The 16176-nt window shown below is 39.1% G+C and overlaps 1 protein-coding gene across 1 annotated transcript; it reads right to left on the reverse strand.

Moving 5' to 3' along the window:
* Window positions 1–1157: 1157 nt before the first annotated feature.
* LOC127420329 (zinc finger protein 664-like) lies at window positions 1158–14675 on the reverse strand. Its single transcript, XM_051662540.1, has 4 exons — window positions 14648–14675; window positions 11119–11280; window positions 10671–11022; window positions 1158–2666 (listed from the first exon to the last, which is right to left on the reverse strand). Exons 2-4 carry the CDS (start codon window positions 11269–11271, stop codon window positions 1978–1980), a joined length of 1194 nt encoding a protein of 397 aa, XP_051518500.1. The 5' UTR covers window positions 11272–11280; window positions 14648–14675; the 3' UTR covers window positions 1158–1977.
* Between the last annotated feature and the right edge of the window lie 1501 nt (window positions 14676–16176).

The following is a 16176-nucleotide window of genomic DNA, read 5'->3' on the forward strand; positions in this document are numbered from 1 at the left end:
TCTCCTGCTTTGGATTTTTTGGTGAATGAGGCATACTGTAGGATCTGACCCCTAAGAACCGCCTTAAGTGCCTCCCAAGCCACACCCACAGAAGATACTGAGGACCAGTTGGTCTCCATATAAACATTGATTTCAGCCTTTAACATTTGTTGGAAATCAAGATTTTGCAAAAGGGATACATTAAAGCGCCAACTATATGATTTCATTTTCTCTGTATGTGGCAACATCTCTAAGTTCACCAGGGTGTGATCTGAGACTAAGATATTTCCAATTGAGCAATCAACAACAGATGAAATGAGAGACTTAGATATAAAAAAAATCTATTCTAGAGTAAATCTAATGAACTGATGAAAAAAATGTATAATCCCTACCAGATGGGTTCAAAAGTCGCCAGATATCTACAAGACCAAGATTTTTACAGATCTTGTGAAGCGTCAGTGTTGCTCTAGGGGGCTTACACACTTTTGCTTCACTATCATCAAGGACTGAATCCATCAAAATATTAAAGTCTCCTCTCAATATTATGTCATGAGAGATGCCAGCAGCTTGCAACATCCCATCAAGATTTATAAAAACCCCTGATCATCAATGTTAGGTGCATAAATATTAGCCAAAATCAACCTTTGCCCCTGAATTTCTCCTAAAACAACAATGACTCTTCCTAATTTATTTTTGGTCTGTTTGAGACATTTGAATTGTTGTTTTATCTACTATTAACGTGGTCGTGTGTCTGTCACTGGGGAGAGAGGAAGCGGTAAGGGCCATCAACTGGTGATTATGATGCATAACACCTGTTTCTCGTTACAGTGAAGACGGAGATGGGCTTGAAAAGGCCACCGAGAACGCGAGTGAGGGAGAGAGAGTTGCGTTAAGCTGAAAAGCCACTTCTGTATCTGCGAAGCCATTTTGGTGTCTGTGAAGCTAAAAAGCCTGTTCGGTGTTTGTGAAGCTGAAAAACCTACACTTTGTCTGTGAAGCTGAACACTTGAATAAAAGCTGATTTACCTGGACTGCCAACCCGCTTCCCGCTTCCTTCCTGTTGGAACCTTTACATACACTTATCAATTTAAGAGGTGAAGCTCGTTATATGTCTGATTCGAGTTCAATGGAAGAGTTTATTATTTTTATATACTGTACAGCCTCAGACAATATGCAAATAAACCGTAATACTACAATAATACATCTACGCACTGCACACAATAAAACTGAAAACTAACATAAAATGAGGATTCAATAATGATGGGGAGGAAACATTCTTTAATAAACATTAAAATAATATGCAGAAATGTGCCATATAATAGTTTTAGGGAAACACAATAAACAAAAGAATACATACATTGCTGTGCTGTAAAATTGGTACAACTTGAGATGTTTATACATTTCATGCGGAACTACCTTGTAGACACTTTACGTTTAGTGGCTATTTAACACACTTAGGGAACCTCAAAACAACAGCAATATTATTAAATTATCAGAAGTCATGAATGTCAGTAAACATGTTACAGGAATTTTCCCAGAAAAACATAGATACATCAGAAGCAGTAAACACATGAGTAATGTTCAATTCATAAAAGCATGAAAAGCAATATAAACTTCAAAAACCCCACCACAAAATATTTCCAAGTATTTTAGCAAAACTTTGCCAAACAGTTAACAGACAAACGTCCAACCAGACTGCTGCGATGCTGTCCTGAACTGTGACAGAACAGCATCACTTCCCCCGCCAGAACACATGACAACCTGTACTTCTTTTCTGGGTTTACGGACATGACGTAAAGACACAAGGATGACTGACATATGCCTGCGATTTCGCACCAAATCCGACCCAACAGCTAAAAATACTTATTCTTTCTGTAGGCCTACTGTAGTGAATCTGGGTAAAGCAAAGATATTGTTTTGAACACTGATTTTATATGTACTCAATCAATAATGGCAAACTCATCGAAGAAATTTCATACTACACTGCATATTGAAAGTTTAAGTTTGCACTTGTAAGGTTTTTTCTCCAGTATGGATTCTCTCGTGTGTTTTCAGATTATGTGAGTGAATGAAACTCTTTCCACAGTGTGAGCACTTGTAAGGTTTCTCTCCAGTATGAATTCTCTCGTGTGTTTTCAGGTGTTGTGACCGAGGGAAACTCTTTTCACAGTATGAGCACTTGTAAGGTTTTTCTCCAGTATGAATTCTCTCGTGTGTTTTCAGGTTATGTGAGTGAGTGAAACTCTTTCCACAGTGTAAGCACTTGTAAGGTTTTTCTCCAGTATGAATTCTCTCATGTCTTTTCAGGTTTTGTGACACATTGAAACTGGTTCCACAGTGTGAGCACTTATAAGGTTTTTCTCCAGTATGAATTCTTGAGTGTGAATTAAGGTGCCCTTTAATAGTGAAACTCTTTCCACACTGATGGCACATGTAAGGTTTCTCTCCAATATGAACTTTCATGTGTTTATTAAGCTGGCATTTATTTGTGAAAATCTTTCCACATTGTGAGCAGGTGACAGTATTATTGTCTGCTCTTCTTTTATGCTTTTCTGGTGATAAATTCTTCTTAGTCTTTGAGCAACTCAAAGATTTTTCTCCAGTTATAAAATCATGATGTTTCTGACACTGAAGTTTGTCCTCCACTTCATTCAGTTCTTGACGTTTCTCTTTCACTTCCATCAGTTCTACAATAAACACAGTAAATGGACAAAAATCAATTAAAGTGGGAGAAACGTAAAAAGAAATCATACTGAAACTTAATTCAATGTCAGAACACAACAAATGTCCAGTATTAATTTGTGATGTTTGCTGTGCAAGCGGTATTTATTTATACCGTTTATTCAGCCTAATAACTGCATTTAATGATTATAGTAATAAGGGTTTGAAATTAACACCCGCCCACCCTAGAAATCAGCAGTAGTGGGTATTTATTTCACTCTAACTAGCCACTTTGGCAGGTGATGTTTTCAGGGTTTTTCCTGCATTGAAAATTCGGTGAAAGTTGGGCCACTGCCGAAACAAATTTTATTGTATTCATCTCACGTTCAGCACTTTATAAGCACTAAATATGCTGCTCATATCAGATATGCGCTTCTGCAAGGGCTGAATGAAGCGTGGTTTTGCATCAGGAATGCAAACTACTCACCTTTTAGCTAGAGTTTTCTTTAAAAGCTAAAGCTAAAATGGATAAATTTAAACACTTAAAAAACAGCTTTAAATACAACAAACAAATCAAATTAAAATACACCCCTGGGACACCTGCTTTGACTTGCTCACCTTTTTCACCTCTCATGAGTTGCATCCCTGCACACAAAACTTGTGACCCATTTGAATTCTACAGAGAATGTTCAACTTTAAAGCGCTTCAAAGGAAGTCAGATATCTCAAACGGCTAGACAGCCCTGACGTTTTAAAAGCACTGATAAGATAAAGAGGAGATAAACAATAATTACGAAGCTTTATAAAATATACATAATAATCCTTACTAAACTGCAGTAACACTAACTGGTAACTAGAATAGATTCATATGAAACCTATTAGAGTAAATAAATAAGAATTAATTTTTATAACAACTGCAGAAGATGTAGTTAAATGTTTTTAAATGTGGTTTGGCTTTTAGTTTAGTTTTATTTATAAGAAATACTTACGTTTTTATTTACTTTTTTAAAAGATTATCTATATCAATCTATCCATAGTAATTAGGAGCCATCCATGGTCTCACCTGTGGATATGGCCTTGTTATCAGTGGAGTCTCAAGCTCATTATTTCTGGTTGGGCACAAACAATAACTTAACCCGATTTGACCAATTTCTGAAACTATTCCATGTTCAGTGACGTACTTTTTAAAGTTTGGTCCACAATGAACACGTAATTTGCCCAAACCCTGAGCACATCTGCTACTTGCTAGCGCTTGATGCATGCACAGACCGCTAGATGGAGCTAGGAAGTGTAATCAAGCTTGAAATCATGATTACCAAGGAGATGGCTGATGTCAAGATCACTTTTGAGACTTATTCCAAGATGTTGATTCACAAACACAATGGCGGCCAAAAGTTTGGAATAATGTACAGATTTTGCTGTTTCGGAAGGAAATTGGTACTTTAATTCACCAAAGTGGCATTCAACTGATCACAGAGTATAGTCAAGACATTACTGATGTAAAAAACAGCACCATCACTATTTGAAAAAAAGTCATTTTTGATCAAATCTAGACAGGCCCCATTTCCAGCAGCCATCACTCCAACACCTTATCCTTGAGTAATCATGCTAAATTGCTAATTTGGTACTAGAAAATCACTTGCCATTATATCAAACACAGCTGAAAACTATATGGTTTATTAATAACATTGTCTTTGTGTTTGTTTTTGAGTTGCCACAGTATGCAATAGACTGGCATGTCTTAAGGTCAATATTACGTCAAAAATGGCAAAAAAGAAACATCTTTCTCTAGAAACTCGTCAGTCAATCATTGTTTTGAGGAATGAAGGCTATACAATGCTTGAAATTGCCAAAAATCTGAAGATTTCATACAAAGGTGTACACTACAGTCTTCAAAGACAAAGGACAACTGGCTCTAACAAGGACAGAAAGAGATGTGGAAGGCCAGATGTACAACTAAACAAGAGGATAAGTACATCAGAGTCTCTAGTTTGAGAAATAGACACCTCACATGTCCTCAGCTGACAGCTTCATTGAATTCTACCCGCTCAACACCAGTTTCATGTACAACAGTAAAGAGAAGACTCAGGGGTGCAGGCCTTATGGGAAGAATTGCAAAGAAAAAGCCACTTTTGAAACAGAAAAACAAAAAGAAAAGGTTAGAGTGGGCAAAGAAACACAGACATTGGACAACAGATAATTGGAAAAGAGTGTTCTGGATCTTAACCCCATTGAGCTTTTGTGGGATCAGCTAGACTATAAGGTGCGTGAGAAGTGCCCAACAAGACAGTCACATCTATGGCAAGTGCTACAGGAAGTGTGGGGTGAAATGTCACCTGAGTATCCAGACAACATGACAGCTAGAATGCCAAGGATCTGCAAATCTGTCATTGCTGCATGTGGAGGATTTTTTGATGTGAACTCTTTGAAGTAGTTTAAGAACATTTTTTTCAAATTGTAATAGTAATTTTTCATGTTATTAATGACCTGACTATACATTGTGATCAGTTGAATGCCACTTTGGTGAATAAAAGTACCAATTTCTTTCCATAAGAGCAAAATCTGTACATTATCTGTACAACCTTTGGCCAACAGTGTATAAGTGGTCAGGGCAGCATTTCCCAAAAGCATCTAAGTAGATTGTAGAAACCATTAACTCACATTAAACCTACTATGGTATTAAAATATGGCACCACCCTTAATTATGCATTTCTTTTGGGATGCTATTTCGGGATTCCTATTTTGATGCTATTTTGATCTTATTTACATGTACATTTCTAAATGTTACCATTAATTTGCATATACAAATAAGCACATTTTTGGGAAAAAATTAAGAATTCAGAACCTACAATTCTATAAATTAAAGCATAAAGAAAATATGAGAATGTGACATAAATTGGATACATATTGCTGCCATCTGATGAACAAAATATAAATAACATGACTTGTCATGCCAGTAACAGCCAGTAGATTATTTGTCAATGTGTATCATTATAAAATATATTTGAAGTGTCAGTCTTTGCAGTTTATGTCATCAAGTAACAGAAATGAACTGCAAAATTCTAAAAATTAAATAGTAAGAGTATAAAACAGAAGAATCAGAGTAAACAAATTTTCTATAGCAAAAAAGACATTTTGCAAACGTGTGTGTGAGTGTGTTAGATTGCTGTCATCAACTGGAAAACAACAGATGACTTGTAGCTCCAGTTATTGATGCTCTGTCTGTATGTGTGTTCTGTGTGTTGTGCATTGCAACAACAACAACAAAAGTGTTGTGTTTAAGTCTCACCATTTCATTCTTGTGTGTGTGTGTTTTGCACTGAGGATGTTTCAGAGTCTTACCCTGTAATTTCTGTCTGTTTTTTTCTGCATTGTGGTAGATTTATTGATTGTATTTGAGATATTAAAAAAAAGCTCTGTTTTTTGGTCTTTCCCATTCATTTTCAATGGTCGGTCAATTTTGACCGTGAATACCAAAGGTGTTGCTTTTTTTTTTTAATGAGCACTTAGACTTATCGAATTAAGCCCAATTATTTTTTTTACACATCGCAAATGGAGGAAATGTCACCAAGTCTTGTACTGCTCAGATAAAGGAAACCCTTTTTATTAAATTGAGTTAAGGATGGATGGATGGATAGTGTTTGGGTCTGGGACAATCAATATAAACCACGTCTCAAACGAGCCCCAGTCCACCTCGCTGTATATCTCGAAACACTCACGTGATGCATCCCAGTATCAACTCTCTCAACTGCAGTGCTTGAGAGTTTGAAGCGCTGGTCACATGGCAGCGCATTCTCATAGGACAATGTAATATAGTCTCATTAATAATTATGAGACACAGATTGCAACAACACATGGTTGCACTTTATTTTAATGTGTCCTTGTTACAGTGTAATTACTGATTATTACTAATTAATAACATGTACTTACTATAGGTTTAGGTTTAGGGTTTGGATTAGGGTTAGTTGCTTGTAATTGTGCATAATTGACAGTTATTACTATAGTAAATACATGTAATATGTGTAACAAGGATGCATTAAAATAAAGTGTTTCCCAGTGCACCATAGTAAATCTAAATCGATGTTGATTTTAAACCCGGCAGGAAAACAAAATCCCTAAATTAACCACTTTCCTTTTCAAATTAAAAATTAATGGATGCTCTTTTTTAAGATTTCAGGAATACTTTTATTGGGTGGATTTAGTTACTTCATAGACACCCAGTAGTGGCAGTTCAAACGAATGGATTAATTTCAGATTATTTTATTCTGGATAGTGGCACCCGGTAGGGTTGCCCTCTTTCTCCCTTATTGTTCTGTCTTGCCCTGAAACCATTAGCAGCTTTTTTATTTTTATTTGTCTCTGACCCTACTAGATCTATGCCTTGCCTCATTATTAATTCCTTTTCTAAATTCTCAGGATACAGGTAGAACTGGTCTAAATCCGAAGCTTTGGCATCTCACACATGCATTTAGTGTGGACAAAAGTTTCCACACTAAATGCATATATAAAAACTGGGTCCTTACCAGCGTAATGATCGGCAGGCAGGTAATTCTTAGGGGATGGAAGTCGGCTGGTGCGCCCTCATTTCATGAGTGGTGCACCGAGTTGGGCAGAGTGGCGGCTTTTGAAGAGATGTCACATACACGGCTGGGCAGTTTGGGTGCTTATGGTAAGAAGTGGGCACTTATTTGGCCTTCCTAGAAGGTTGCCAGGGAGGAGCAGTGGAGAAGGACAATTCGGACTGAATATATGTAAGTTGGTTAGTTGGGTTCAGGAACACTTTTATTGGGTTACTTCATAGACACCCAGTAGTGGCAGTTCAAACGAATGGATTAATTTCAGATTATTTTATTCTGGATAGTGGCACCCGGTAGGGTTGTCCTCTTTCTCCCTTATTGTTCTGTCTTGCCCTGAAACCATTAGCAGCTGCGATAAGGAAGGATGATCATTTCCCAGAGGTGGTGGTGGGAGCTTTTGCTTTACACAGATGATTTTTTATTTTTATTTGTCTCTGACCCTACTAGATCTATGCCTTGCCTCATTATTAATTCCTTTTCTAAATTCTCAGGATACAGGGTGAACTGGTCTAAATCTGAAGCTTTGGCATCTCACACATGCATTTAGTGTGGACAAAAGTTTCCCGTGTGTTCAATTCAGACATTTACCTGAACGTTTCCGCAAGTATTTGGTAGAACCCTAAATTATGCAGTAATAAGTCCCCTTTCTGCTGGACAGAATGGATTGAGAAGGGTGTTGCTACGCTGGGTGACCTGTATGAAGATGGAGCATTAAGATCCTTTGAAAATATAATACAGTGGTTTGGGATTCCCAGATCTCAATTCTTCAGGTACTTACAGCTGTACCATCTACTCGGTACCACCTCTGGGTGTAGTGCGCAGCCCCCTAAAGCGGCAGACACTCTTGAGATAGTGCTTGCTGCTTTTAGAAAAGGTCATGAAGCTTCAGCATACTACTGGCTAATTCAGAGTCTAGTGCACAGGGTTTTAACATCTCTTAAGAAGTTATGGGAGAGAGACTTGAATTTAGTACTGGAAGATGGAGAATGGGGTAGGATTTAAAAAAATATCAAGTCTATGTCTAGGGATGCTCATTCAGTTTAAGATTCTGCATTGTTTTTACTGGACTCCCTCTAGTTTGTATAGGCTTGGCCTTAAAGACACACCTACTTGCTGGCGATGCCAGTTGGAGGATGGGGACATAGTACAGAACCTAATAACATGGGCTAAGATTCAAGAGTATTGGTTGAGGGTTCAGAATTTTATCTGTGAGGTCTTGAGCACTCAGATATTATTCTGCCCCAGACTTTGTATTTTGGGTGATGGGGCAGGTATTAACATAAGGAACAAACATATATAAAAATTGGGTCCTTACCAGCGTAATGATTGGCAGGCAGGTAATTCTTAGGGGATGGAGGTCGGCTGGTGCGCCCTCATTTCATGAGTGGTGCACCGAGTTGGGTAGAGTGGCGGCTTTTGAAGAGATGTCACATAGACGGCTGGGCAGTTTGGGTGCTTATGGTAAGAAGTGGGCACTTATTTGGCCTTCCTAGAAGGTTGCCAGGGAGGAGCAGTGGAGAGGGACAATTCGGATTGAATATATGTAAGTTGGTAAATATTTGGAACCCTTTTTCTTTTTTGTTGGTTCATTTTATGTCTTTTTATGTCATCGAGTATTTTATTTGGACTGTCTGTTTGTAAGTGTCTGTTGTTGTTCAGTGTCTGACCACTGGGATATATGTATGTTTGGTGATGGGGGGGCGGGGGCATATACTGCTAAAGGTTGATTCAGTGTATTCATGTGCTGTTTGTTTTAGTTTGGAATCAATAAAAATGGTTAATGACAAAAAAAATTAATGGATGCTTGCACTGTCTTCTATCATGTGTAACACATACACTGATGGGCCAAAACATTATGATCACCTGCCCAATATGCTGTTGGTCCTCTGCGTGCCACCACAACAGAGCCAACCCACCGAGGCATGGACTCTACAAGACCCCTTAAGGTGTCCTGTGTATCTGGCGCCTAGGTATTAGCAGCAGATCCTTCAAGTCCTGTAAGTTGCGAGTTGGAGTCGCCATGGATCAGACTTGTTGGTCCAGCACATCCCATAGATGCTCAAACGGATTGAGATCTGAGGAATTTGGAGGCCATGTGTGCAGTGTGGCAGGGTGCATTATCCAGCTGAAAGAGGCCACTGCCATCAGGGAATACCACTGCCATGAAGGGGTGTACCTGGTCTGCATCAATGTTCAGATAGGTAGAACGTGCCAAATTGACGTCAGTACGAATGGCCAGACCCAGGGTTTTCCAGCAGAACATTGCCCAGAACATCACACTCCTTCCACCAGCTTGTTGTTGTCCCACAGTGCATCCTGGTGACACCACTTCCCCAGGTAAATGGCGCACACATACACGGCCATCCAGGTGATGTAAAAGAAACCGGGACTCATAAGACCAGGCGAACTTCTTCCACTGCTCCAAGGCCAAGTTCCGACGCTCGCGTGCCCATTGTAGGCCCTTTCGATGGTGGACAGGGGTCATCATGAGCACTCTTGACTGATCTGCGGCTACGCAGCCCCATATGCAGCAGAGTCCGATGCACTGTGTATTGTGACACATTCCTCCCGTAACCATCATTAAAATTTTCTGTGACTTGTGCCACAGTAGACCTTCTGTCGGTTCAGACCAGATGGGATAGCCTTCGTTGCCCTCACAAATTGATGAGCCTTGGGCACCCCAACACCCTGTTACCAGTTTGTTGTTTGTCCCTCCTCGGACCACTGTCAGTAGGTACTCAACACTGCTGCATGAGAGCACACCACAACCCTAGCCATTTCAGAGATTCTCTGACCCAGTCGTCTGGCCATAACAATTTGGCCCTTGTCAAAGTCACTCAGGTCTTTACTCTTGCCTATTTGATAACTGATTGTTCGCTTATCATCTAATCTACCCTGACCTTGACATGTGGCCTTGTTAGGAGATGATCAACATTATTTGCTTCACCTGTGAGTGGTGATAATGTTTTGGCTCATCAGTGTACATATCTATTAACATCTTAGTAAATGAAGTTTAGTGTTTCATGACCCATTAAATACAGATTATGTTCTTTACTATGGTGGGTCGCCACTTGATGTCCATTGTAAAATCTGGGTCCTGAGGCAAAACCAGTTGAACCACAGGGCTAGAAATCCAACCCACACAGGACAGCAGAATATATAATAAAGTGTGCTTTATTCATTATTTGCAGCTTTCTTAAGTTATATGGCAAGCGCACATCATCACTTTTTCTTTTCTTTTTTTCCCCCGCTGCTACACTGTAGATCCAAAAACGTGCAGCACCACTTGGAAAAAGCAGTGCAAAAAACACTGGAGTACATGCAACTTTTTAAAAGACAACTGAGCACTTAAACAAAAATAAAAACAGCAGGGAACTGTTTTGAGTGATAAAACAACTTGTAAAATGATAGTCGATTGACATGAAAATGTAAATCATTAAAGGAAGAAACATACCTGAAGAAATATAATAATCTTCATCTCTCTGTTGTTCCTCTGCTGTGTTTTCTTCTTTTATCTCCTCCAGCTTCACTTCAATCTTCACTGGTGTCTGCAGCATCTGCTGTTCTCCAGCAATACTAACAGAAGCCAGAGACTCTGTGGAGGTTTTAACACCCTGATTACCATCAGTAGAACAGAGTAAAGTGAGCTGTGAGTGCTGTGTGTCTCTGGATCTCTGTTCAGAGAGTTTGTCCAGCAGTCGCTGTGATGTGGACTGATCTCTGCCGCTCCACACTGAATCCTGACATTCTGTGGAGATCCCATCAGTCACACACACTGAAGATTGACAGGAAACCTTTTCCAGCTCCTGACAAACACAACACAATCACATCTGTACCATTCATCATATCACATCCTTTGAAAACTTACAATCTCAACTTTAAGGATGAAATGAATGTTTAACCTGTAACCTGTCGTCTTTCTCCTTCAGTTTTGTCTTCAGTGACGTCACCTCTTTCTTCAGCTGAAAGATTTCTGTGATGAAATCATCAATATCCAGCATGGACAGATCAGTTCCTACTGATTTACAGCAGATCACATCCACCTGCTCTCTCATGATGAATATCTGAACACAAAAACATCATTATTATAATGGACTGACATTCATCAAACTCAAAAAGTTTATTATAGGATTATCAGGTCCACTGATATTGTTAGTAACATATGATCATTTTCACATGAACATGGAGGGAAGACACATGAGCATGGAGGGAAACAGGATATCACATGACCAGGAAACCACATGACATGAAACAGGAAAATTTAACATCTTTCAAAATAAAAGCCATGAACACAAAACATGAACAAAAACTCAATTTCCACAAAATCCCCCAACATTCATCAGCCAGTCAGATTGATTTATTTGTTTGTTCTTGTGGGTGTGGTCTTTAGGATATGTCCCAGTCCAGGCCTTCTAGCTGGCCTTGAGTGACGCAATCACGCGTTAAGTGATGTACGTAATTTGAAAGCGAAGAGCGCGAGATCTTGCTGACAAGTCGGCTGTCATCACTGCTGGTGTTGCCGTTGAGAACGAGATCCTTATGGATTTATAAACCTAAGATGTTCTGCATGATCGTACGATTGATTGATTACTTAAACAGGAAAGGAGGACTGATTTTCACTTCAAGCAAATTGGTAAGTGCTTTTTGCATTGTTACAGCAACATCAGGAGTTTTCTAAGTGTAAATTAGTCTGCTTGAGCATTCAGTGTCGAATCAAGTTTTAAAAAGTAACCGTGTACCCTGATGAAGCAATTTATTGCAAGCAAAATTTAAATCGCAAATATTATTAGAGAGCTTTTTCTTGGTATTAGACCTCCTTGGTTCTGGCTTTCATGCGTATACGTGTTTTTAAAATGTCAACTGGTATTATTAGTTGACTGCCACGTAATGTATGATGGACATACGGCGTCTTATTCATTGTGAAACTGTGTTTTCTTAATGGCATGAATCGCACTGAAGGCCTAGACTTAAAATGCATGGGCCACGGCTAGGCTTGGGTGGTGGCTCCAGGAAGGGAGCAGGGTCAGGAGGCCTGGGAGGCAGCCACAGGGCAGGGACAGGGTCCTGGGTTGCGGACGCTAGACAAGGTTCAGGAGGGAGTGGCTCAGAGGGAGCTGTGGAAGTCTCAGGGATTGGCCGCGACAGGGGAACAGTCTTAGTGGCTGTGAGCACAGGCAGTGGCAGGGTAACAGTCTCCATGGTCGTGAGTACAGACAGTGATGAGGGAACGACCTCCATGGTAGTGGACACAGGCAGTAAGAGGGGAACAGCCTCCGTGGCTGTGAACACAGGCAGTGACAGGAGAATGACCTCCATGATTGTGAGCATGGGCAGTGACTGGGGAACGACCTCTGTGGTTGTGAACACTGCTGTGGAAGGCTCCGAGGGCAGAGACGTGGAAGGCTCCATGGGTGGAGCCGTGGCAGGCTCTGAGGGTGGAGCTGTGGCAGGCTCAGGGATCATGGCGACTTGGCATGATGGGATAGGCATGCTGACTTGACAAGGCGGAGCTGACGTGGTGACATGGCAAGGCGGGGCTGCTTGAATAGGCATGGCAGGCGTGGTAACATGGCATGACGTGGTAGGCGTGGCAACATGGTATGACGAGGTAGGAATAGCAGGCGTGGCAACATGGCATGAAGTGGCAACATGGCATGACGAGGTAGGAATGGTAGGCGTGGTAACGTCATGATGTGGCAGACTTGGCAACATGGCATGACGAGGTAGGAATGGCAGGCATGAAAACATGGCATGATGAGGCAGACGTGGTGGCTGAGGCTTGCAACGCTGGCTCTGGGACGGACGAGGCTTGCAACGTTGGCTCTGGGATGGACGAGGCTTCAAGAACTGGCTTGTTGACTGTGTCAGGCGTGGGCGTTGGCTCGTTGACCATGGCAGGTGTGGGCGTTGGCTCATTGACCATGGCAGGCGTGGACACTGGCTCGTTGAATGTGGCAGGCGTGGACGCTGGCTCGTGGAACGTGGAAGGCGTGGGCGCTGGCTCATGGAACGTGGCAGGCGTAGGCGCTGGCTCATGGAATGTGGACGCTGACTCGTGGAACGTGGCAGGCATGGGCGCTGGCTCGTGGAATGTGGCAGGCGTGGGCGCTGGATCGTGGAACGTGGCAGGCGTGGGCACTTGTGGAGCATTGCCACTTTCCCCAAAGGAGCGAACTACTTTGGGAGACACACACCAGGTGTGTGGCAGTGGACTCAATGCGATGAAACAGTGCATATACAGCAAGCGAGTATTTCAAACAGCTAGACAGTGCAGCTAAATGGAATAGAATGCAGCATCTTCAAAACTGAACTTCAACTTAACATGCATATTAAAAACACGATGGTTATGGCATCTCTACTACACTACACTACTACACTAACCTGAAGTAATAACAGACTTTTGCATTTGCACATTCTTTCATTGAGTTGGGCAGCGAATCTTCACATAATGACAAAATATGATGCATTATTATATATTATAACAGCCTATGATAATGAATAGACGATACACTGGAACAAGACGCAATGCAGCAGCCAAAGACATTTGTTAGACATGTTTTTACATATACAGTTATGTACATGTCATTGCTCCTCGAATACTCAAGTAATTAGTCTGAGTACTCGATTAGACAAAATGACCAAAATAACCATCCCTAGTAATAATAAAGGAAAAAAGAAATCCGTGGTTAATTTTGTGTTGTTATGGTTTGACCACAAATACCATAGTTTAACTGTGGTTACTGTAGTAGTTTAATCATGGTATTTGAAGTAAAACCATAGTAACCACAAGATTAACCATGATAAATCTATAGTAAAATAAAAACATACAATAGAAAAATCATGGCTTTACTATAGTAGTTACCATGACAGTGTAATGTTTTTGTTTTTTGGTCTGAAACATGGTTTTACTATAGTAATATTGTAGTAAACATGACTGAGGTGGGCCATGTTTGTTTTAGTTTCTTTGGGACCAAAACCATGTTTTAATATATACTATCCATGGTTAATCTTGTGATTACTTTAGTTTTATTACAAATACAATGGTTAAACTACCACAGTAATCATAGTTAAACTATAGTTATTGTAGTAAATCCATAATAATCACAAAATTATGTTTTTTAAAGCACAGTATTCGTTTTCCTGTAGTATTATAGTTTCACAACGAATATCATGGTTAAATATGGTTACTGTAGTAAAATCATGGTAAATTTATTGCGAGGGAAAGTAAAACTATTTCAGAAAACAAATTCCCCCTGAAGGGGCTCCGAAGTTTTTTGTTTGTTTCTCCTGAAACTGAATATTTTAAAGAGTCCGTCAAAAAAACCGCCACAAACGACGATAATAATCTTCTATTACGATCATTAAAATGCCAAAGACAGAAAAACACAAACATAAACTCACAAATGAAGTTAAACACATTCAAACACTTACAGACAAATTCTTCTTCTTCTTGTGTTTAATGGCGCTTTTGCGTCTCCTACTGGACTGGAGTGTGCACGCGTTTGAGAAAACTCATTTTGGGTTTTATTGTTCAGTTCTGGTGACTTTGGGAGCTGATTTCTCAACACTGTTTTCTTGTATTATTGTGTAGCATTAATGTAAATACAAATTGTTTTATACAGATTGTTACTATACATTTATAACTGCATTTATTAAAGGCATTATTACAATTGCCAAAATACGTTTTTTTATTATTATTTTTTATATTAAATATTTTTTATAATATTAAAACAATAAGAAGTTATGTTCAAAGTAATTATTGTAGTTTTGTTGCAGTCTTCTCTGTAATCTCCTCTCCACCATGCTTCTCCCATTCTGATTTTGTCCCATAACAAATATTTTAAAAATATCAATTATCTTTATTTAATAATATTTGTATTATTATTATTGTCACTATTTCCTTAACCCTACAATGCATATTACATGCCATCCCATTTGCCTCATCCATTGTTTTTAGATTACTCCCACATTTATACCATTCCTCAAGCTTTCTTGTATAAATAGTGTAACATGCAAAAGGAAATTGCCAAAAATGTCTACCTGCCTTAAAAAGGTGTAAATGATTACTCCTGCTGACCTGAGACATGTAATATTATAGTAATACTGTATATTTACACCATAATAATTTTTTACCATCTATTACTAGACTAAGTTTACTATCACAGTATATATAGCGCTTTATTACTCTATTGGTTTTTATAAGGTTATAAAGGATGTATTAAGTTTATAAAAATTTGTAATTTTGCTCATTCATTCAGGAAATGTTAAGCCTAAAATATGCATAAATCTTTGACATTACTTGTGTCACATAACTGAGTCATAAACAATTAAGCTAAAGTACACAAGGCCAATGTAACACTCATTCCACCTAGTCTGTATAATTGTAATGGTCATATGTGATAACTTTACAGTAAATGGAAAAAGTTGAATAATGTGAATGTATATATTTCTACTGTCCACCTTCTATGGACATTCATGTAGAAAAAAAAAGCAGATCGAAACTTTAGAAGTTTTAAAATAAGGGACACTTATTTTAGCAATAAATGCGTTGAGTTAATATGCACATTATTAATAAAATATGCACGTTATTAATAAAAATGGTTTACCCTTTCTTATATGCTGAAATCAGAACTTTTTTGAAAGTTAAAAAAAAGAATAAAATTATTTTATATGTTCAAAATATATTAATTTTTTTCTTTTTGATTATTTGTCTCCCTTATCTTATGTATACATTTTGGTTGGTTTATATGTTTTGTATTTTTTCCTTCACCTGATTAATCTTACTGAGCATTTATATAGAAAAAAATCCACAGTTTTAGCACCATTTGTGGACTTCAGACGGTCCTTTACCCACCATAGGCACATTTTCCAATTTATATCAAAGTTAAATTAGAGATCTGGAACGATTTCACCGTGACACCATCTGACCAGCTAAAATACAGGACAAATCGTGTCCCGTA

This window comes from Myxocyprinus asiaticus, chromosome 29 (genome assembly GCF_019703515.2).
Source record: "Myxocyprinus asiaticus isolate MX2 ecotype Aquarium Trade chromosome 29, UBuf_Myxa_2, whole genome shotgun sequence".
Taxonomy (NCBI): Eukaryota; Metazoa; Chordata; class Actinopteri; order Cypriniformes; family Catostomidae; genus Myxocyprinus; species Myxocyprinus asiaticus.